The sequence below is a fragment of the Silurus aristotelis genome (genome assembly GCF_946808225.1).
Source record: "Silurus aristotelis genome assembly, chromosome: 19".
In the NCBI taxonomy this organism is placed as follows: Eukaryota; Metazoa; Chordata; class Actinopteri; order Siluriformes; family Siluridae; genus Silurus; species Silurus aristotelis.
The window spans coordinates 8499835-8523419 of record NC_139592.1 but is presented as its reverse complement, the minus strand read 5'-3'; the positions used below and the strand labels follow the sequence as shown (position 1 = coordinate 8523419).

The 23585-nt window shown below is 38.9% G+C and overlaps 2 protein-coding genes across 14 annotated transcripts in view; both read right to left on the bottom strand.

Moving 5' to 3' along the window:
• The window catches only part of ptpn11b (protein tyrosine phosphatase non-receptor type 11b), a 40714-nt gene extending 36892 nt beyond the window's left edge, over positions 1-3822 (bottom strand). For both annotated transcript variants that reach the window (XM_083569874.1, XM_083569873.1), the window contains exon 1: positions 3671-3822. In XM_083569874.1, coding sequence (XP_083426000.1) covers positions 3671-3684 — 14 coding nt within the window. In that variant the 5' untranslated portion in view covers positions 3685-3822. The remainder of the gene's footprint in view (positions 1-3670) is intronic.
• Positions 3823-10563: 6741 nt separating this feature from the next.
• agrn (agrin) overlaps positions 10564-23585 on the bottom strand; it is a 253929-nt gene continuing 240907 nt past the window's right edge. For 9 of the 12 annotated variants that reach the window (XR_014538003.1, XM_083569679.1, XM_083569678.1 and 6 more), the window contains 3 exons: positions 17768-17992; positions 17576-17679; positions 10564-13438 (listed from right to left, as the gene is read on the bottom strand). Coding sequence is in view for 9 of the 12 variants with exons in the window: in XM_083569679.1 (XP_083425805.1) it covers positions 13281-13438; positions 17576-17679; positions 17768-17992 (487 nt within the window). In the remaining 3 variants the exon portion in view is untranslated. Of the gene's footprint in view, positions 13439-17575; positions 17680-17767; positions 17993-20559; positions 20612-23585 lie in introns of those variants that run through there. The other 3 variants (XR_014538004.1, XM_083569686.1, XR_014538005.1) reach the window with 3 other exon arrangements.

The window sequence follows — 23585 nt, the reverse complement described above, 5'->3', positions numbered from 1 at the left end:
ACATAAATATAGAGAACATACAGAAAGAAACACAAATATTTCCTCAGCACTAAAACACCTGGCTGTTCGTGGTCGTCATCCTGATACGTATTTCGAAATGTTCTTGTTGATACGTGCGAGCACATGGTCTGCTCTGTGATATGAAGAGCAAACGATTTTGTGGAGTTTAGGTTATTCTTGCCTTGTGTGGCATCAGCTTTGTGATTCTTCTCTATTCCTGAGTTACATATGACATCACAACTCTAGCATGACAAACTGCCTTTTCTCTTGTTTTATTAACTACAAAAGAAAGTGTAAATACTTGCTATAAGATAAATGATAGCAGGAACTTGTTTGATGGATGTTGAAAATTAATTGTAACTATAAATGGATAAGAAAAAGTACAGGGGTTTTTGTTGTTTTTTTTCCTCATTAAAGAAAGTAATCACTGGCACACTGCTGTGGTATACGAGGAATCAAAACCAGGTTTATTCACTGTATGCCGTGAAATAATTCTAATAACTTTACATAGACATTTCTAGATAATATAAATAATGTAAATAAAACGTAATAATGAATACACGTGTTATGCCGACTGACATGCCAAAAATAATATTTTGATGATCCCCAGTAACCGGCAAATTGTAAGCTGTTGTTTGATGGGAAGAGAAGGCGGAAATGGACAAAGCCTGGAAGTTGAGGGCAACACTAAACTCGTGTGTCAGAGCTCTGACTGGAACACGTTCATAATGTAACCCCCATTATTTAAATGGCTGATTCGATAAATATTTTGACCTCCCACTTCCTTCCTCCGAAAAGTACATCGCCGACAGAATGAATATTGATTTAGGATTCTCTCAGCAATGCATTCAAGAGTGAAGATCGTAAACTACGGAATAAAAACTTAATGTATACTTTATCTGGCCATCTCTATTATTGATCTGAGAAATGGAATAGATAAAATATGCATACGTTCTCTTCAATGCAGTTCAATGCAGAAACAAAGTATTTCTAATTATCACTAATCTTATTTGCTGATTTATTTTTTTTCTTCATAAATATACACAACACAACGGTATACTGATCCTTACTAACCCTGACTCTATTAAAAAGGGCCCAAAGTGCAGACTTGCAGACTGCCACACACCCCTTGGTGTACATTTATACAAGAACACGTGATATAGTGTTTAGGACATGCAGTAATATGCAGTTTGGGACAGGGTCTATATCAGAATAATAATATATCATTTAGACCTAGTAATAAGATCCGTCACTGTAAGCTATACATGGAATTAAACACTTCATGCTGTTATCAGAAAACAATCAGTAAAGGTGTGGCGTGACACACTACCACGTAAAAGTGGAGACCATTACATGTCCAGGAGTGTTGTATATCTCACATCAGAGCAATTTGCATTTTGGGATTTTTGTTATCTGTTTTTTTACTTACATTTAACAATGTTTAATGCTCAGGACGTGTTGTCACATAAATCTAACGTAACATAAATAAAATGCCTGCTTGGTTAAATAATATATAAAATAATATTTTATACAAATAAAATAGAATAAAACAAACTTGCGGTCCGCCACTTAATACGTTCCTGAGAAAACTCAGATTGTTATCGTGTTCCGCACAAAAAAAGCATTGCATTAACGATGTTGCGAAACATTTCAATACAAATTATATATGTGTGTGTGTGTGTGTGTGTGTGTGTGTGTGTGTGTGTGTGTGTGTGTGTGTGTGTGTGTGTGTGTGTGTGTGTGTTCATTTTTCCCACTGGTGCGTGGTAGACCTTTATCCACTTTTGAAATAGATGTTCCATTCGAATGATACATATACAATATCTAATAATATATCATTGTAATAAATTGGTAACAGATACACACGGAACGTACAAGGGATGTTTTACTCGATGGAAAAGTACAGTTTGATTTATTATGTAAATCATAAGCCACATCCAGGTTCTGTCAGTTCTAACTATGTGGACCATTTTCCTCCCACTGATATCGTACTACAACAACTTTTATATAAATATACTGAGATGCTCAATATATAGACTGAACTCGGAGTCTTTCCGAGAAATAGTTATACATATACAGATGAACGAGTTTTGCAAAAACACTCACACTAACGTCTCCTTTCTGCAAATTTTAAAACAAACAATCCCCCCCGGTCAAATATTAATACAATTTGATCATCTGTTTATGTGGAGAAGGTTTTTGCGTACATCCTAAACATAAAAACATATGAGGCCGATCGTACTTATTTAATTCTGTGACTAACCTTCTGACCAATCAGAATCGTGCATTCAACAGCTCTGCTTAATATTTATAAGTAATGGATCATTTTCAATGACTTACTTCATTATCATTAACTACTGCATCCCTCAACGTTTTATTTGCTCCAGTTGCTTTATCCCTCATGTGCATGCGCAGACCTTGCCCCTTTCTAAATCTACATGCTCCATCTCACACTGCACATTTTCTTTACTAAACGTAGTAGGTGTGTGGACACAGAGCCGGTTTGTCCGGCGGAGAGTGTGTTACTGTCCCTATGCTACTGTCCTACTGTTTACTCAAGACCAATGCAGAACACCTGTCCAAACACACACTGCCCCTAAGACTCCAGCAGCCTGCCGACCTGTTTATTTGGGTCTATTTATTTACGCCGTCATCCAAACACCATTAAAATGCTCTCGTCTCCAAAAACAGTCTTACAAATTGTCCCGGAAGACATACCTTTTCTCTCTTTCTGTTTCAGGAAAGCAGCGTGACAGAAATAATGCCACATTATAAGTGATAGGTGCTGCACCGCTGTGCTTAAATAAAGGTACCCGACTGTCAAGTACTTTTCCTTGTCGATCAGATGAGTTTCTATCTTTCACATCTTTAATGTGTAGGACAGAGGGGCTTGTGCTTGGTGGACCTTTACTCGGTTTGGATGTAAAGCTCCCATTCAAATGATACATATAATATTGTGTAATAATATATAATGGTCCTTAAGGCCCAATGTATCTTCTTAATAGGTCGCAGACAGGCATGAGAAGTACAGATGGTTTTCTTGATGCTTAAGTACAGTTTATTACTATTATTATTACTATTATTTCTGAGAGCGTATTATATAAACCAGAAGCCACATCCAATTTCTGTCAGTTTTAACTATGTTTTAACTATTTACCAACAACTTTTAGCAATAATAACATATTGAAATGACTGATATATTGACCCAACAGTGGGAATAATTCAGAAAAATAGGTCTATTTCATATATATATATATATATATATATATATATATATATATATATATATATATATATATAGGCACAACATAAATATGTTATGTAGTCACATACACTAGGGTAAACGAGGGCTTTACTCACTATTTAGACACTATTTCAGCAATTAAATAAACAAAATAACAGTCCATTAGCTACAGTTTAATTCCGCCATTACTCGCGCCGGTAAAACAGTATTTATACTCGGTTCCCAACTTCACACCGATACACAGCCCCGGCCCTTCTGTTCACATAACACCAGCCAATATCTGGAGCCATGATATCCGCACTCCGGCCCGGAGCAGGGACGCCTGATCACCGTGCACAGCCGTGCACAGCCTTTAAAAAGCAAGCGGAGAGCCGGTGGCTGTACCCTGTAACGCCGCTCTCTGTAACCCAGCGCCCGTTCGCTTACCTCCGTGAAGTCATGGCGGTCGCTCGGCTGCTGAAGGCCGGTGTGAAGAAGGAAAAAAAAAGGCGAGCGCGAGCTGCTGCTGCGGCGAGTCTTCGCGCGCGCGTCTCTCACTGTACTGAGCCGAGAGCGAGCGCGAGCGCGTGACAACCGGCACTCTCCGCCTCTGGCGCGCGATCCGCTGTGACACACGGGCTGCGTCCCAATCCGCACGTCGCCTATCTACCGAGGCTGGTAGGTCAAATTTGTTCACTACTTCAGGTGGAGTTCACGTAGTAGACCTGATGTGTACACTAATACTTTATTTTCTGACACACGACACGGGCTGAACTGCGTACTACTGCGCTACATATAGGGTGAAGGTTAGGGCGTATTTAGGGTTACACTGGGGTTAGATCAGGGTTAGGTCAAGGTTAGGGTTATGTCAGGGTTGAGGTTAGGTGAGGGGTGAGTTAAGATTAAGTCAGGGTTAAGGTTGAGTGAGGGGCGAGTTAAGATTAGGTCATGGTTAGATTAGGGTTAGGCCTAGGTTAGGATTAGGTGGGGATGCTTTAAGCTTAGGTCAGGGTTAAGGTTGGGGTTAGGTGATGGGTTAGTTAGGATAAGGTTAGGGTTGAGGTTAGGTGATGGGTTAGTTAAGATTAGGTTAGGGTTAAGGTTAGGTGAGGTGTGAGCTAAGATTGGGTCAGGGTTAAGGTTGGGATTAGGTCAGGGTTAAAATTAGGTGAGGGGTGAGTTAAGTTTAGTGTAGGTTTGGGTTTAGTGTAAGTTTAGTGTAAGTTTGGGTTTGATGACGGGTAAGTTAAGATTAACTTAGTGTTAAGGTTAGGTAAGGGGTGAGTTAAGATTAGGTCAGGGTTAGGGTTGGGTGAGGGGCGAGTTAAGATTAGGTCGAGATTAGGGTTAGGTGAGGGCTGGGTTAAGATAAGGTAAGGGTTCAGGTTGGGGTTGGAACAGGGTTGGAATTAGATGAGGGATGGGTTAAGATTAGGTCAGGGTTTAGGTTTAGGGTAAGTTAAGGGGTCAGTTTATATCAGGTTAGGGTTAGTTCAGGCTATGATTAAGCCAGGGTTAAGGTTACAATTAGTTGAGGGGTGAGTTATGATTAGGTCAGGGTTAAGGTTGGGTTAGGTGAGGGGTGAGTTAAGATTAGGTCAGGGTTAAGGTTAGAGTTAGGTGAGGGGTAAGTTAGGATTAGGTCAGGGTTAAGGTTAGGGTTAGTTGAGGGGTGAGTTATGATTAGGTCAGGGTTAAGGTTTGGGTTAGTTAAGGGGTAAGTTAAGATTAGGTCAGGGTTAAGGTTTGGGTTAGTTGAGGGGTGAGATATGATTAGTTCAGGGTTAAGGTTTGGGTTAGTTAAGGGGTAAGTTAAGATTAGGTCAGGGTTAAGGTTTGGGTTAGTTAAGGGGTAAGTTAAGATTAGGTCAGGGTTAAGGTTTGGGTTAGTTGAGGGGTGAGTTAAGATTAGGTCAGAGTTAAGGTAAGGGTTAGTTGAGGGGTGAGATATGATTAGTTCAGGGTTAAGGTTTGGGTTAGTTGAGGGGTGAGTTAGGATAAGGTCAGGGTTAAGGTTAGGGTTAGTTGAGGCGTGAGTTATGATTAAGGGTTAAAGTTAAGATTAAGGTTTAAGGTTTGGGTTAGTTGAGGGGTGAGTTAGGATCAGGTCAGGGTTAAGGTTTGGGTTAGTTGAGGGGTGAGTTAGGATAAGGTCAGGGTTAAGGTTTGGGTTAGTTGAGGGGTGAGTTAGGATAAGGTCAGGGTTAAGGTTTGGGTTAGTTAAGGCGTGAGTTATGATTAAGGGTTAAAGTTAAGAATAAAGATTAAGGGTTAAGGTTAGGGTTAGGTAAGGGGTAAGTTACGATTAGGTCAGGGTTATGGAGGTGGTTAGTTTATGGTTAACTGCAGGTTAGTGTTAGGTGAAAGGATTTGTAATGGGCAAGTTAGGATCAGGTCAGGGTTGTTGTTACACTGGGGTTAAGTCTAAGGATAGTTTATGATTTCTGGAGTTGATATAAGGATTATGTTAGGTTTAGATTAGCATAAGGTTGGGGTTAATTGGGATTTTTATTTTAAATTAGATTTATGGATATCTTATGTTAGATAGGGGATAGTTATGGGTAGATAAGAGTAAAGTCGTTTCAGGGTTAAGTAAGTTAATAAAAGTTAGATTTAGGTTTACTTTAGAGGGGGAATTCAATTAGGATTAAATTAGGGTTAACAATAGGGTATGGCTCTGGCTGGGTTTGGGGGAATGGGTCGGTAATTTTGTTAGTAAAGCTTTGAGGACTAAGATATTCATGACAGAATGCAAGTAATAATGTGCATGATACAATACACAGTAATACAACAAATATACATATAACTGTCTACAAACATATATAGTTTAATAATTAGCCAGAGCAAGTTCTGACTTAACCTGGTTTTAGTTTAATTATTTGACTAAAAAGCTGAAAAAGTCCTGTTCTTGCAGTTCATATTCTTTCACAGCTACACTATGAGTCATGCACAAATTGGAGCTGGTTTATCTGTCAGGGGCCCAGTGCTGAAATTATATACTTCTTGCTCTCCTCTTACACAAGCCATGACACACTGGTTCAACCATATTCCATATAATTACTGGCATCCATATAGACATCCATAGTCACAGAGGATGTTAATAAAGGCCTACATTTACTCTAAACTCAGTTCAGTATGTCAGTTAGTAAAAAGAATAGAATCTGCAGCACAGATCCATCATCAATGTGATTCGAAGGTGACAGCTGTGGGCACAGAGTGCAGTCTGCGAGCTTTGTACTGATGCCATGGCTGTGCTGACGTCATCAAAGAATATAATCTGCCCTGGGGATGGCGTTATGCAATTGTCTTGGACACCAGGCGTTCATCTACATATTGTTCTCTCTCCGTCTGTGTGTCGCTGATAGGATCTGACCTGCTGCTCTCTGCACTGGGTGAGAGTGCCAATGCAAATATATTATCAGTTACTATTTCACAGTTGTGTCTACATTACGTCTTATGAAACACGTGCCTAAGTTACCATGACGGACCTACAGACTGCGGTGGGGAAAAAGCAAGTGCAATTTACTAACAGTGCTGTGGAAAGGCAAAGGTTTTATTGAGGTTCATGTTGAGAGATTTAAGAACTTCACTGTTACAAGCGTTGATACAATGATCATTTTATTTGCATTTGGATAGTAAAAAAACTAAGAAATAAAAAAGTGCAGGATAAAAATAGAATTGTAACCATAAAAGACAGAGGCACACAATTGTATAGGATAGCTTCATAGTAGCATAATATTTTCCATTTATGCGATCTAGGAGATCCAAACCTGTTCCAGCTACACATTCTCACTCCCATCTTCCCAGAAGAGTGGAGGATATTATAACAGCAAACGGAAGCTAGTAAGGGGTCTGCTTACTGACACATAGAAGTAATATCACTATTTTTTTGCTTAAATCCTTTTACAAAATTGCCACAGTGACTGTGATTTCTTATTAAAAAAAACCAGATGAATAGATGGAGTAGAAATCTGACCATTAATTAATTGCCAATCTGATTATATTTAGGTATCTAATCAATTCTAGAACAGAAATATTTTATATATTATGTTGAAATCCAAAAAAAAAAAGAAAAAAAAAATTTCTTTGAGCAAAATTATGCAAGAACATTTCAATAATCAATTAATTGGCGAATTAACGGAAACGAAAAAACGCACCTCACCTGTGTTCTGAGCTGCACGGCATCGGGAGAAAAAAACTTTTTTTTTAAACGCATAACGATGCCAAAAGACACACTCCCGAGAGAAATAGTTGTGAAAGGAAGGAGGAAGACAGTGAACAATGACTTTCTTGGTAGGCTACTGTTTAGATACAAGCCGTTGTAACGTGTTGAGTCTGGGTCATGGCAGAACTCACTAACTCCAGTTGCAACAGAAATCATATAAGCACAGACAGGTTTCCAAAACTCGTGCTTTTTTATTTTTCTTTGCAACAGCATTATGGGTTAGTCAAAGAAACTTTGAGCATCAGAAAATAATAAGGACATATTCCTTGTCTTGACCACACGCAGTAATACTGGAAAAAAGCAGTGCCGGGCTTTTCCCAAGATACCGCTATGCTCCTAAAGGAAGCGCAACATATTTCACCCGTTACACCGTGTGTTCATTAGTGTAGACATTATGACTTATTATGGGTTATAGACAGGTGCGGCTTATTTATGTTAAAAATAAAAATATTTGTCAAATTCAGTGGGTGTGGCTTATATATGGGTGCGAATAGTCCGGAAATTACGGTAACTGGTTTAAAAAGAAAGGAAGAAAATATGCATTGGTGTACAAATGCATTATCATCTGCTGAAAACCACAACAGTGACTTCAAATGTAATCGTTTACTGCTGCTGTTATTTGCTTCTTTTAGATTTAGTGTTTGTTTAATTAAATTCATCACGATGTCGCGAGCGAGCTGATCGCGCAACCTGATGCTCGCGAGTCAGGACAGAACAGATCCAGTGCGACTGTGCAGAAGATACAAGCAAACAGTTTACACAATAGCACTTCATTAAACTGTACCATTTTCACATGATGAGGATTCTACTGTTTTTATTTACAGTGCTGATGTTTCACCTTTATTCTTGACACAAGTGTGTTTTCTTAATCATGTGCTCGATCATCACTGTGGTACTTCGATCCCACACGAGCTCCGCTTCGCATAACTTCCAGGTACAGTTTTCTTTGTTGCGTTTATTATAATATGCTCACATGCATTAGATGATGAATCAGCTGTTATCTTACTGTCACGCTAAACCGTAACTTGGGCAGCTCAACTATTCGATAACGGCATTTGTTGACAACGAATTTCATTATCGATTATAATGGATGTGATCGATTCGTTGTTGCAGCCCCAAGCACATGATGGTTACACTCAAATATTTTGGATATTGACAAAAAAAGGTGTGAACCTTGAAATATCGACATAGCCAGTTATGGTCATGTGTTCAAATACATATTATTTGACGTATTTGCTGTAATGTATTTAGCATGAAACAGTGTTAAAACAGTAACCTGAACATACTATATCTCTATAATCCCCTCATCAGCATGCTTTATGGGGACAGTAAGGAATGCTTTGGCATGGCAGGAGAGAGGCCAGACCCCGTCCAGGATGTGTCTGTGACTTTAATGCCTAAGGAGTCTAAACTAAAAAAAAAAAAAACCTTGGACAGAAACAATGGGAGCCACCGAGGCGTTGACATGCCCAGACAGCTGAAGCCTTGTTATGAGCTCTAAAAGGCCCTTTTATTACACCAGTGGGAGCCCAAAAAGCACACAGAGGGTCTCTACTCATCCAGGGATAGATCATTTCATCCTTATTTTCCATTCGGCAGAATCAAATTGATTTTTCCATCAGCTGTCACATGATTCGGCTCTTTGATAGGATTTGCTGGTTGAGAGTATTCAGGCAACCTCAAGCTCAGCCATGTTGGATTACATTTTGTTTAGACGGATTGTGGCTGGTGCATTATACAGAAATGGACTGCAGATTTTCCAGTAGGGAATAAACTATATTTAGCATGTAGCAGCAAAACCATTTTGTTGAATAATATATGCTATATGTTCATTAGAATGCCAAAACCTAGAAAACAGATCTGCTCTTTTTTCTTCTTGATAAAAATACGAGACGTTATCATTACAGGACATGATTTTGATTACGCTCATCCCAAAAAAAAAAAACCACCAACTTTTTTTTTTGCATTAGAAGCTGCAGTCCTCTAAAAGCTGCATATTCATTTGAAGCTGTACATCCATTAATATAAAAACACCATCAATGATTTTACAGAGAATTTATCATTTATTTATTTTAAATGTGCCACAGATATTCAATTACTTTTATCATTAAAATATATATAGTTTTTATTTTTTTACATTTCTTTTAGAGACAAAGTAGTCTGCTCTTACTGGGTAACTGTTTCCTGCCTACTCATAGTAGTGCCAATGGGAATTCTTTTCTGGCTCGAGATCGATGCAGCAGCACTGTAGTGCTTTAGTCCATCCAGCTCTCATTTCCCTCTTCTGTACTCTGCTCAAAAGCTTCACCTTTCATGTTTATTATGCTAATACCACTGTCATGCTAGTCATCGTCTAGATCATTAATTAGCTGTGCTGCATTCTGATACTTTGAGTCCAAGGTTTGCTGTCTGCACTCTTTCCATTTTGGATTATTGACTTAATTATGGCAGGAACGTTGATGAAAATGTTCAGTATAAGCTCCTTTTTGCAGAGCTTTTAGTAAACCCTTATTATTCTGGTGATATCAGTAGGGCACATACATTCTGACATGGAAATAACAAAAACACAGCACCAATCAACAAATCAGCACCATGACTGCTGAATACGTGTCACGTTCTACAATAGAAATACACTATAAGTAGGAGTATGCGCTTTTTTAAACATCCCAGTCCACATTTTCTGTAATACAACCTCCATTCTTCTGGGAAGATGTTCCACTAGATTTTAAGTAAAGTCAGGAAACGATGTAGGGTGAGGGGCCTGGGGTGCACTCAGTGTTCCAATTCATCCCAAAGTTGTTCCATGGGGTTGAGGTCAAAGTTCTTTAGAAGGCCACTCAAGATCTTCCACTCCAACTCATGTAAACTGTTCATGGAGCTTGCTTTGTGCACAGGGGCATTGCCATGCTGAAACTGGTCTGAGTCTGTTACTTCAAGTGAAGGGAAAATGTAATGCTACCGCATCCAAATACATATACAATTGTGGGCAAAAACAGTTTAGAGAGGAACCACAAATGGCTGGAAAAGTCCCAAAAGTTGTCCATATTTCAGGGAAGACATTTACTTTAATTTCTCACTTCAGTCTGATGCAAATAAAACACAATGCTTAGGCAGATGGGTTTGTTTTACACTTTATTTCATGGTGGTGGGAACACAAGACACAAGTAATAAAGTTAGTAATGGGAATGTCATGCCACTCTCATTCTGAGCACTGCCCTTCAGGTATATTGGAATCAAAACAGTAGTTTACAAAGGCCAGTAATGGAATCCACTCAAAGACATAAATAGATATTGAAAATAGCATTTTATACAGTAAATATTCTATCTGTAAAGTCCAGAACATCTATTTCTTACTCTCTTTTTTTTTTTTTTTTTTTGAGGCATTCTGGGATATTCTCATAAACAGTATTAATACAAATATTAATATCTATGAATTCATTTACATAATGTGGCAAGGTGGCTAATATAGTGACTAAAACAGAGAGCATGGAGTAGATTGTTAAAGACGTCGACTCTGTCACCCGATGAGTGAAGATGGGTTTAAGGCAAATTTCTCAGACAGTTCGCATCCAGACAGTTGGATGTTCATGCGTGCGCCCCATCTTCATGAGCCCAGCACTCTGTCCTTTTAGCGTCCTCCAAGCATGCAGGAGGTCCCTTTTTGTTGCACAGCCATTTGAACAATGTTTAAAAAAAAATAATAAAAAAAATGAAAGAAAAAAAGAATTATTTAAGATGAAGGCAAAGTAACTATTGACCAACGTGGACTTTTATGGAATTGAGGATAGATGTGCAACTAATGTAGAAATACTGGGCTGTTGTTTTTTTTTGGTTTGTAACACTAGAAAAGAAACCCCTCACTGTAAATTAATACATATAGATATAGATTTTTTTTCTCCCCCAAAACACACAGGAACAGAAAATGTGAATTGAACAGACAAGTTAGAATTGCTTCCAGTGTATAATACTTAAAAAAAAAAAAAAAAAAAAAAAAAAAAAAACCTAAACAACAACAAAAAAAAAATCCACAAATGCACATTATTCATTTACATAATGAAAGGGATGTATAAAACAATTTCGGTGGTCTCGCTGCTTTTTGAAAAAAAGAAAACCAATTGAAAAAAATCATAATAATTGAAGAATATATAAACTTGTCTCCACAAAATAACAACATGATACTTTACTTCAAACAGGCGTATATATGTGTGTGTGTGTGTGTGTGTGTGTGTGTGTGTGTGTGTGTGTGTTTTGTTTTGGGTTTGTATTGAAACTAAAAGTATCTTCTTACAATGTTTAAGTCAGTCAGCAGTACAAACAATCGCATCACATTTGTCTTAAAAACAAAAACAAAAAACTAACAAAAAACCCCCTCTTTTCCATAGAACAAACCCCATGCATTTGTATTATTATTATTATCAGTATTAATAATAATATTATTATTACTAGTATTATTTTCTGTTATTGTTTTCGATACGTTTGCTTCTTCTAACAGATGATCCAAGACCACGCTCTGGGAAAAAAAAAGTGTCTAGATATGGAATGCAAAGGGTCTAGACGTGCGAGCGACATTTGGAGGAAATCCTGACGAGTTCAGGAATGACCGAAAAATTCCAAGGACATATATCGGTGTCCTTGCAACCGCCCTGCTGTGGTCTGTTTCCTGCCGCTCCCGATTTGTCTTCTTGTGCTACGGTGCCTCCTCATGGCGGACACCAGCGTAGCAACCGTTTCTTCGTTGTTGAGCGTGACTGTGTACTGACGCATACTGTAGAAAACGAGGTCCAATCGTTTCATTCGGCCAAAGTCAACCAAAAAAAAAAATGAAACAACAACCAAAAAACCAAACAAACACCTCAAATCAGAAGAAACATATACAGTTCAATGCAAACACAATGACGGGAAAAAAAAAAAAGCAAAATGAACTTGACATCGAAAAGTTTTCATGCAGCAAAGTGGTCATTCTTAAGGATTAGATACGGTGCATGTACAAGACGGATGCTTGTGACTGAAAAATAAAATACTTTTTTCTCGTTGTTTACAGTCTCATGTGGTATTGTTTTATCTATTAATAACATCAAGTTCAGTTTGATAGTTCAGACTTGCAAAAGATCTATGCAAATTATTCTTTTTTATGTTCCTGACAAGCTCTTAACCTTTGTGTTAGTAATGAGCTCATACTAAATTAGGAGCAATGGGGGTTGGACTTTGGGTTACTGGTCTGATGTGACTTGTACACTTGACAGTGACCTGTCCAGTGACGGTTTGTCGATAAAGCCAAGCGTCACGCATGCTTTGCTCAGGGAAAAAAGTGCTGCTGGAGGTGATCGGCATTACCCGCAGCAGCGTCTCAGTGGAATGCATTACAATGTAGAAAAAGATGGCACCCAGAGAAGGCAGTTCGAGAGAGGACAAACAGCACCTACCTTATTCAACAGTTCAAGTAATGAGCAAGATAATGTTTCTTGTTTTGTTTTTTTTGGTGTTCAGAAAACAACACCGCAAATACAATATAATACATATTTTCTTGTCTTGTGACACCATGTAACTGCAATTTGGGCAAAAAAAAAAAAGAAAAATTGTAGAGGTGCTGATCAGAATAAACAATATATATATATATATATATATATATATATATATATATATATATATATATATATATATATATATATATATATATATATATATATATATATATATAATGAAAACAAACCAAAATTAAAACAAAGCCATTTCTTTTTTCTTCTCTCCAAATATAAAAAGCAATGAAAAGTATACAAAAATAGAAAATAATTACAGCAGTAGACATGGTGTTAGGAGGGAGGGAGTGCCAGGCTATTTGGCTGAACAGTGTAATATTTTGGGGCTGTTTAAGGCGTCCTCCACTAGATGCAAATCCATGCCATCTACGATCACGTCTTTCACACAGCCCACAAAGCCCGTGCTGTAGGCCTTGGGAAGGCGACGAGCCACAGCCATGTCCTCAAGACCTCCTATTGGGGGGGAAATAGAGAGAAAGAAAGAAAAAAAATCAATAAAATATATCATTCCACTATGACAAAAGACAAGCTGGCAGAAAAATGGGAGGATGGTTCAGTCCTTATTGCTGTTTTTATCAATGATTTACATTGACATTTGAATTACATAAAAATAAGTCAAAATAACTTCCACTTGTGTCTTTCAGCCTTTTCCCCTTACCGTTTGATTCACGTTATTGGAAAGGAAAGATGTGGGCTTTTATGGAGTTTTGTTCCAAATGCAAATGAGCTGGGTCAGTAATGTGCACAATATTTATGCGAAAAAAGCACAAAGAAAATCTGCCTTTTTCAAACTTTAGTAAATCCGGGAATTTTTATTTTGTGCAGATTGTCTTATACAAATATCAACACACTATTAGCTAAAAGATTGATAAATGATTTTAAGAAATTAAACACTTTATTGATCACTGATGCGGCCATGTGAAAGTATACTTTACACACGCAGAGGGAGAGCATTAACTCTAGCTAGCTTCAGCTAGCAAGAATACAGTAAAGGAAACGAACTGGTCGTGCCTCGTCACTTACTTTCTGGGTATTTGCATTACTCACACTGCGTTCTCAGTGTATTTTGTAACATACATATCCACCCTGTCAAAATCATTTACGGTAGTACCCCGACTTACGAAGGAGATGAGGTCAAATAAACATAACCTGAAAATATCGTAGGTCGAGACATGGTCTAGCCCATAGCCCTAACCCAGGGGTCTTAAAGAATTAAATGAGGTAGTATACTGTAATCGGTAAATAATGTAACAAATTACAGTAAATAATTAGGCAAAATAGAGCACTTTACACTAACGTAATGTAAAAAGTTTACAATACATATGTATAGAATGTTGCGGCGAGCACTGGTTCACGAGTAAAGGGCGGAGCCGGATGAAACGAGCGGTAACTCTTTAGAGAAAGCTGACAAGACTATTCAGTGCGCTCTGTTTCAGTGTCTGGTGACGCCAATAAAAACGAATACGAAAATAATACGCCTTCTAATACAGAGACAACTGAACTCTGTAGACCGCTGGCGAGAGTAAGGCATCTTACAAAGTGGCGGATGAGAACATTTTGGCAGCATCCCAGCATATCGCATATGCGCTGCTACGTTCGCCTGCCAAGCGAAACATCAAATAGTTGTAAAGGTTTTCGTAACGCTATCGTCATGGTCAGATTGAAAAATCGTAAGTCAAGCTATCGTAACTACTCCAATAATTTTAGCACACTAGCAGAAACAAAAGACTTCATAGACAATATACACACTGATATACTTAAGTCTGATATTACAGGGACTCACAAATCATCTTCAGTCACTAGCTGGAGATCATACTTATGCTATTATATTGGAAAGTTTTTTTTCTTCATCTGGAAAGGATTACTAGCATTTACATTACCAAAGCAACTATGAAGTAAGGTTTGCCAATAGATTGCTCAATATCTATAAAGGAAAGGACAAAAGCCGTAGGTGTGATGCTTGGCCTTATTGGGAAAGCTGGTATTAAGAGAGAGAAAAAGGGATGATAAAAAGAGAGTGGAAGCCTCAAACAGGTGAGCAGATCAAAAAGTGTTGGGCTCGGCAGTGGGGATGGGCTCTGACAGCTCGAGAGCAAGAGCTATTCTTCTCCCCTAGACACATTCCACTTTTGAAAACTCTTGACTCACATTTTTTTTTTCTCTCATGGATTCTAGCAGTGCCAGTATGCCTAAAGATGAGCTGCTTCACTCTGTGCATCCTGCAGTTCATCTCCTCGGCCTATTTTCTGTATTCCCCTTCCGCTTTAATCTGCTTGTGAGCTGTGGAATAGGACGATCTACCGGGTTAATTTCATGCGACGTACAGCTGAATAAGTAAATAAATAATCAGGAATGAAAGAAGGGGGTTTTAAGAAGAGGTGCTTGATGTGCGCGTTGCTGGGGGATAATGTATTCTAGCTGCGGGGTGACTGCGGCACCTGCTCCATTGCTCTGGAACAGAAGCTTGGAGGGGGTCTTTGCTACTCGATGCACAAATGCGCTCAAAGTTGTGAAAATATTTTCAACAAGAGACTTCAATATTTTAGTTCTATCAATGTTTTTAAGCTTTTTGGTGCTGTCTCCCTGTTCAGTCAATCATTGACACTTGTTTAAATGGGTCACACAGCCTGGAGGAGAGACGGGAAACTATATAGGACAGTGTCTCTGGGATAAATCTGATAAACGATACTATAACATTGTGAAATTCTCAAATCGTAAAGGGTAACAAATATATAAATTTTTTTCCACAGCCAATATGTATTTTAGAAAATCCACATAATCAAAAGATAAAGAATAAATTGATTTTTTTTCAAAGAATAAAAAGTTATTAACAAAAATAACTATATACCGTAATCTCCAAGAGAGTAAATAAAAAGACAGACAAAGAAACAACTGTTTATAGTCACTAGAAACTTACTGATAACAGGAACTTACTTGTTTTTCAAAGGTTCCACAACATGAAATGGATAAAAAGTACAGTATGAATTATTTGCGGTGATACATAAGGCGTAAAAACTTTAGGATGTGTGGCTATTAAAAAATAATCTACTGGTTAATAACAGTCGACATCACACCACCCTATCACTGATTATTTTCTTTTAATGGTACAACACTCCCGAAGTGCACCCAGAGCCATGCACTTAATACTGAATAAATCCTGCCTATGATGGTGTTCCTCCCAGAGGCAGTACTGAGACTCAGACATAACGCAGTTCAAAAATTCACAGCATCTAGAAACACTGTATACATATTAAAAGTGTAGCATCAGTATAGCATTTCTTTAAAGGTGGACATATATTAGCGTTTTAAACATACGTTTGCAGTCTTATGACACCGTAAAGGAGTCTAATATCCAGGCTCTTTTACACTGAGAATTCTGGTTCAATTAGTTCACAAAACCTACTACAGCCAATGCAAAGATTCACTTCAAGAATTCTTTCTTAAATATTCGTCTGTTTGTTGTAAATATATCCAATTTAAATTGATTCGTTTGGTTGGTTTCACATTACACATATTTTTAAACAAACCATAAGGGAAGAAACCTTTCTTGAGGGCCGTGTGGGAAGTGACGAGAGTAGGGCAGCTATGAATATGAAATCCATGGTAACATCCTAAGGGGGATTCCTACCTAAACAAACAGCATTATGGATGCAAAGGTGCCAGTGTGTCACTAAAAAATGTATAACCCCTAAAGTATATATACTGTATTTACACTGATCAGGCATAACATTATGACCACCTGCCTAATATTGTGTTGGTCCCCCTTTTTGCTGCCAAAACAGTTCTGACCTGTCGAGTATTAACAGCAATAAATTCTTTAGCAGTTTGAGCTACAGGAGCTCGTCTGTTGGATCGGACCACATGGACCAGCCTTCGCTCATCGTCTGCATCAATAAGCCTTGGCTGCCCATGACCCTGTCACCAGTTCACCACTGTTCCTTCCTTGGACCTCTATTAATAGATACTGACCACTGCAGACTGGGAAAATCCCACAAGAGCTGCAGTTTTGGAGATGCTCTGACCCAGTCGTCTAGCCGTCACAATTTGGCGCTTGTCAAACTCAATCAAATCCTTACTCAGGTGCAGTCTGCATCTTGTGTAAAATCTATACACGTGTGCTTGGGTGTCAAACATTTTCACGCCGCATCCTGTATACATGTTTCCGTGCAGTGGACAGAAATTTTTCACTATACATCGATAAGAAGGTCCGATATTTAAACGCATATAAAAAATAAGGGGCCATCTTGGAAAAAAGGAAGGAAACTAAATCAATATGTTAATTAAATGAATATGATTAGAATCATAGTAAGATATTGCTCCTGTCTCCAATTTTGAATAAAAACGCAACACACAACAATAGTAATATATTAAATTACGGGTCGATTCACAATTCAGAGGAATTCAGCTGTAACGAAGCCTCGCTTAACTTCATTTAACACAAACTCTAAATAAATGTGCCGTATTTATGCGGCGTCATTAATGAATATTTCATTATGTACTGTAAGGTGCATCCAATCATTGGGTGAATGCAGCTATAGGGGAAAATCTATGAAGAAAAGAATTGTAGAACAGGAAGTTGAGGTGCTTTACCCAGCCAAAGGGCACCGTCTGTATCCAGCTGAGTGGCAGCAAGAGGTGAGTAGCCGGTAACTGCTGCCTCATTGCCGACTTGCAGAGATCCGTCCCTCAGAGCCCTAATCAGTGAGTAAAGAGAAATAGTGTCATGTCCACTACACTATATACATTAGTTAAACTTATCCGATTGCTTAAGTTGCAGCATACCTGCTGGCTTTAATGCGGATCCACTGATTGGTGTTGACCCGCACTGACGATCGCAGGATCACTGGTTTGGACCCGAGGTCGTAGGTCATTTGGACACGACCATCCACTACAGCCAGCGCGATGTAGTCAGAGCGCTCCACTCCCTTCCCGCTCCACAGGAGGAGGCCATGAGTAGCCTCGGTTTTGATGCTCAACTCAAACTTGTTCACCAGCAAGGCCTTCTCGCTACATCAGGGAGGAGAAAAAACGAGATAAGTAAGAGTATAACAGAGCCTCAATAACAGAGCCTGTAACAGAGGTGTCATTGGTAATTGGCAATTAGTAATATGATATTTTTAGACTATTATTTCTTTCTTGCATGTGTGACAAGAGAATAAAAAGATGTTTAGAGGTAGTTTGCGAGTTTTGATGGAGAGTTACAGAAAAAACTCAAATTCAGAGCTTCTACTGTAAAACCACTTATGGACACGTACACAATTTGACCAGGAACAAGAAATAACAAAAAAAAATAAAGGCATTAATAGGATTCAATGCTGTATGATTAAATAATATTGTGTAGACTGAAAATCACCTGCGTTCACGTCCTGTTTCGTTACTGCAAACATTTGACGGTTTGATCATATTTTTAAGATTCATTTTAGGTCATAGTGACACCTAGTGTTAAAACTATGCACAAAACATAAAAAAAAACCTAAAAAAACATGGCTTCTGGTAGAGCAAACTTATTCAACAATCTGCTCTTGCGCTGCGTTGTTAATTTGGCAACCGATTGCATCATCTCTTAGATTGATTGAATTCAGGTAATAATTATGTGAACGCCTTGTGGCTGGACCCTGATAGAGTCCTCATAGGTCCTCATAAAGTCTGCAGGATAGTAAGGTAAGACCTGATAAGGTCTACCTGCTGTTTCCATGTGGGACAGCAAGCTAATGAGTGAGTGTGTGGGAGAGCAGATTGTGCACTCAAATCCCGAGGGGTCTTCACGGTTCATCACTAAACTAGGGCACGATGCGGGAGGGGGACCTCGGAGTGTGAGCGCCCGGAATGAGAGATAGAACCGGCGGCACACTTTATTCAGCGATGACTTAAGATGTTTTACTCCATCCTGTGCTGTCCCCCAGAGTGATTCTCTTCCCGCCGAGTGGCAGGAGGAAGGGATGCTCTTATTAGCTGCTCTCTGATCTGTGGTTTTGATCTGTACAACCGTTTTTAGACTTTAGTAGAGCAGTGGAAGGAATGCACCACCCCCTCTGATCCTTCTCTGAAGCTTCATGCTGTAGGCAGGATGGCAGCGAGGGCTGTCGCTCTGGTCAGCAGGGACGTGCTCATCACCACATGTGCACACCTCCCACTTCCACTTCCCACTCGCTTCTTAATACACACACCTCTCTCTCCCTCAGCTCAGATTTCTTTCTAAACAACAGCTCTATTGTTTCGCTCTAAAAGATTCCATATTGTAAGCGGAAGTGTGCATCTAAGCACGATGGTGTAGGGGTTTGATCAGTCAGGTGACATCAAAAGAGAAAGAAAACATAACAAACAGGACACGAGACGCAACGTGACACAGCACAAGACAACACGAATGTAGAACAGAGTAAAACAAAACAGTAGGCACAAAGACAACAGAGGGACACAAACAAAAGCGGATAGAGCAGGTGGTGAGAGGACATGAGTCTTCACACCACACTGGAGAGCAGAGCGCACGCTGGCACGTTCGAGCAAACTGTGGGATCACTGTTTGTTTGCTGATGCGTCATGGCTACTGTTCCTCACAGATGAAAGTTTACTCTGAAGTTTTTTAGATTAGTGGCCGTATGATACGATATAGCTTGGAAATTTAGCCGAGAGTGTTTAACCTGGCAGAGGAGTCCAGAGTTTACGACTGTGTCATCTCTAATGTAGGGAGCTATCAGGCTGTCTTTTACTGTGGGGCATAGTAAATGTGTGTGTGTGTGTGTGTGTGTGTGTATGAGTCACAGTTTAGCTCCAACCAAAATGAATCAATGCCACAAAGCAGAGAAGCAGGATGGACCCAGGCTCTGGTTTTATTTTTTAACATCTCTCCCCAACAAAGTTTCTCATCTATCGCACCATTGCCTGTGCGCATCACTACGCGAAGGCTCTCATCTTTGAGTAGCGCTCCGACAATTTGAAATAACGACCGAGTTGCATTTCTTTAATTAAAAGACAAAATTTCATTATGCAAATCGTGTTCGACGAGGGCCATGATGGAGTAAAGATGCATAATTATTTGGTGTAATTGAATTCCTCCCTAATGAGACACATACAATGTGCTGACTGGACTCTTTCCGCCAGATTTACCCACCTCGGGAATGCCAGCCAGAGCCTTAGGTCCCCCGGACCAGTCCAAAACGTTCCTTTCATGATCACACTATTATTAGGATTCAATCTAGAGCTTCTAGACAGCTCTCCAAAGCGGAGCTTAAATCAGAACACGGGAATCCACCAGTGTACAAACATAGCAGTAAATGTGCGCCGAGGGTTTCCTTAACGTTTCAGAAACGCTTTTTGCAATGGGGTTGTGCTTCACATTCATTACAATTTATATTTTATATATATAATAGTCTATATATTATAGACTGAAGAATGTAATTTAAATTGTGTGTCTGTAGGGGCAGCGCCTCAACCCAGGCAATTGCAATAAATGCAATATGCAATAAAATGCACTGCAAAGAAATCTCCAGAAGAAAATATGAGGCGTGTCATTTCTCAATAAAAGTTAAAAGTTGAGAAAGTAAAGAGGGATGTGGGCGGCATGCCAGGACATGCAGCTCGGACAGGGGGACTCACCTCTCATCTGATGGGGTCTCCAGAGACTCAGGGCTTAGAGAAGCAAGGGAGAAAATAAAGGGCATGCAATAAGCTTGAGAGGGAGACGGGAACAACCTTTGCTCGTGCCTTCACTGGGGTAAAGAAGCACAAAGACCAGCGAGGGCCTGTGCAATGGAGCTAGGAGGTTTTTTTTTTTTTTTAGTTTAATCTACTGGACGTCTTATGAGAAAGTAAGAAGATAAGAAGATCAACACTGGACTGTTACTGTAGGAAGACAAAAATAGCAACAAGGGTATGGAAGTGTCCCTGTGATACATCAGCGGTGGTATTTATTCTCATTCACCCAATACAAAAAGATAAGACTTCAGAGCGGCAGAAAATGAGTGGCATTTGGACACGTGCCAAAGAATGTGGACATCAGAAATGGAACAAAAACACACACTTGAAATGAAAAGAAATGAAATGAAGTACGCTGGAAAGCGTGAATGTGTAAAGTGAACAAGTGAGGAAATGAGTGAGTGAGTGAGGAGAGTGAAAGTGAGCGAATGATTTATATAACCAATATCAAGCCTTCTCAAGCAAAGCCAATCATAAACAAGGCACTCCATCAAGAAAGCAACGGGGTCAAACATCTAATTATGAAAAGGTGGAGGGAGAAAACCGGTCACTGAAATCATAGGGAATTGGGAAATTGATCTGAGGTTGCAGAGCAAACAAATGAGAATGAAGACAGATGGGCCATTCAGTAAACAGTAAAAGCAATATTGCGATATTCCAGCCAGCAACAGTCCCAGTGTATTAAAGTCCTTTGAGAAAATCATTAACTTTTTTGGCATTTGAACAGGAAGTGATGTGAATTAAACATCAGGTCAGAGGAAAAACCACTTTTGTGGGCCTTGCCCTTAAATTATATTGATGGAGGCAGAATGCTCACATTTTTGGACTTTTAGCTCCTCTCTATTCAGGGCATTTGATTGCTACTTTAAAAAAAAAAATGTTTGATGAATACATTACTTCCTGTATTGGCTGAGGAATTTCCACGTTTAATGATTTGCCAAAGAAAAAAATGATGGCTTAAATGTAAAGAGGAATTCTTCACAAGAGCTATCCAAACCAATTAAGCTGGCAATTTTAAAACCAGGGATCAGTACAGTCATTATGCAGTTATTACATTCAGAAAGAAACAAATAATATAATGTAAGTGGCACTAAAATGGAGATGATTACAGATTGGGCATTTCACTAATGGAGCAGTTAAAAGGCAATTGTACGGAGAAAAAAAAAAAAAAAAAAACGCTGTTCAAAAATAATGTAAACTAGTTTGAAGGGTTCACACAGGGCGAAAAACACAACGCAATCATCCAAGTAGCAGTTAAATGGGGCCTCATTCAGATTCGCATAACAGTTAATCACATTCACTGCAGGTATATGGATATATTTGGTCTAATTGAGTTCCGCATGCTTTCCGTGGAGGTGCACTGCGGTGCCTTTGCCGAAACACAATGCTCATCGTGCATGCCGAGCATGCGGTCCTATAACTAATGCACCTGATGAGAAAGTAAACACCTGATTAACCGAAAATCTCCAGAAAAAAAAAAAAAAAGAATCCGAGTTCTGCTTTTATCACGAATATTCATTTATGTGACACTTAATGGGAATTACCAAAGGGGAAGGAAAGCAGTAAAAATTTACGTTTATGCTGGCCAAAATATCAGGTTAATTACGTATATGTATTCACAACAGGGTTAGTGTGGCTTGTATCTATCCCAGAATACACCTTGGTTACTTACTCAGGGATCTCATTGGTCAGTTGGCTTGGGGGCAAAGAAAAGACAACAAGGAACATTCATATAAGACAGGGACGAGACAGACATACACATACACAGACAGACAAGAAGACTGGCAAAAGCACAGACGAAAACATATATAGACAGACATAGTAGTCAACTCTAAATATTGATGATCTTGGGGGATCCATATTCTGATCCAAGTACAGGGGTGGACAAATGACTATTCGAAGCAGCAATGAGTTTCAGTATTTTATACTTGTTAGAAGGACATTTGTTTAAAAAGCTGATATCGCAGTTTCCAATAAATACTGCAAATTATAAAGCTAACATCAAATAAAAAGATTTAAAGTATTTATACCAATTATTTAATTATGGTAAAGCCAGTTCTTATAGTTTTTAGCGGTGCAACACACCTCGAAGCTGTTACTGTAGCATTTAGCCTCATTTAAATCAGGAGAGGAACTATTTTTACCAGATGAAATGATCACATGATCTTTTCAGAATTATGGTCGAGGCAGAAACACAGATTAAATAAAAAATGACCTCATACCACCACACCATCACTTGATATTACAAAACACTAAACAAGAATGAAGATATTACCCGAATAACAATAGCATATGATTATTAGCCTCCTAGAAAAGCCTGGCAGTGACACAATCAGGAGCAGATCAGGATTATGAAGCAACACCAAGAATGGAAATGCTCTTCTTTACACATCTCTAATCTGTATTCTTGCAGGTATCTTCCTCACAAGCTTGGAATACTTTTCAGTGGAATTACGTTACGCCGCATGGCTTTAAATCAGATTTTGAGTTAAAAATCAGTCGTTGTTAATGAATTTCCTATACCGGCAGCTTATAACAATCCTGGCCGCAAAGCAAATCCATGATTTGAAATCGTTGCCGCGGTGATGCTTTTCGCAAGGAGGAGGTTTAATATTGATAGCAGGAGTCTCCAGGATGAGGCCTTTATAAAGGACTTAAGCTGCTCTTTTTTTCGTCAGTGATGAAAAAGTCTTTAGAGGAGTGAACTTTGCACTGGTGGTTTTTTTTAATTTTTTTATCTCAACCGAGAAGAACAGCATTTTTTTTTTTTTAAGAGAATAATTTCAAATGGAAGTCGCTTGTGTGGGAAAGCCTTTGTGCTGGGCTGCATCAGCGCACCACCATTACGGTAATTACTTTCCTATAAACATCATGACAGTGCTTCGGCTTGGTCTAATTACACTGACAA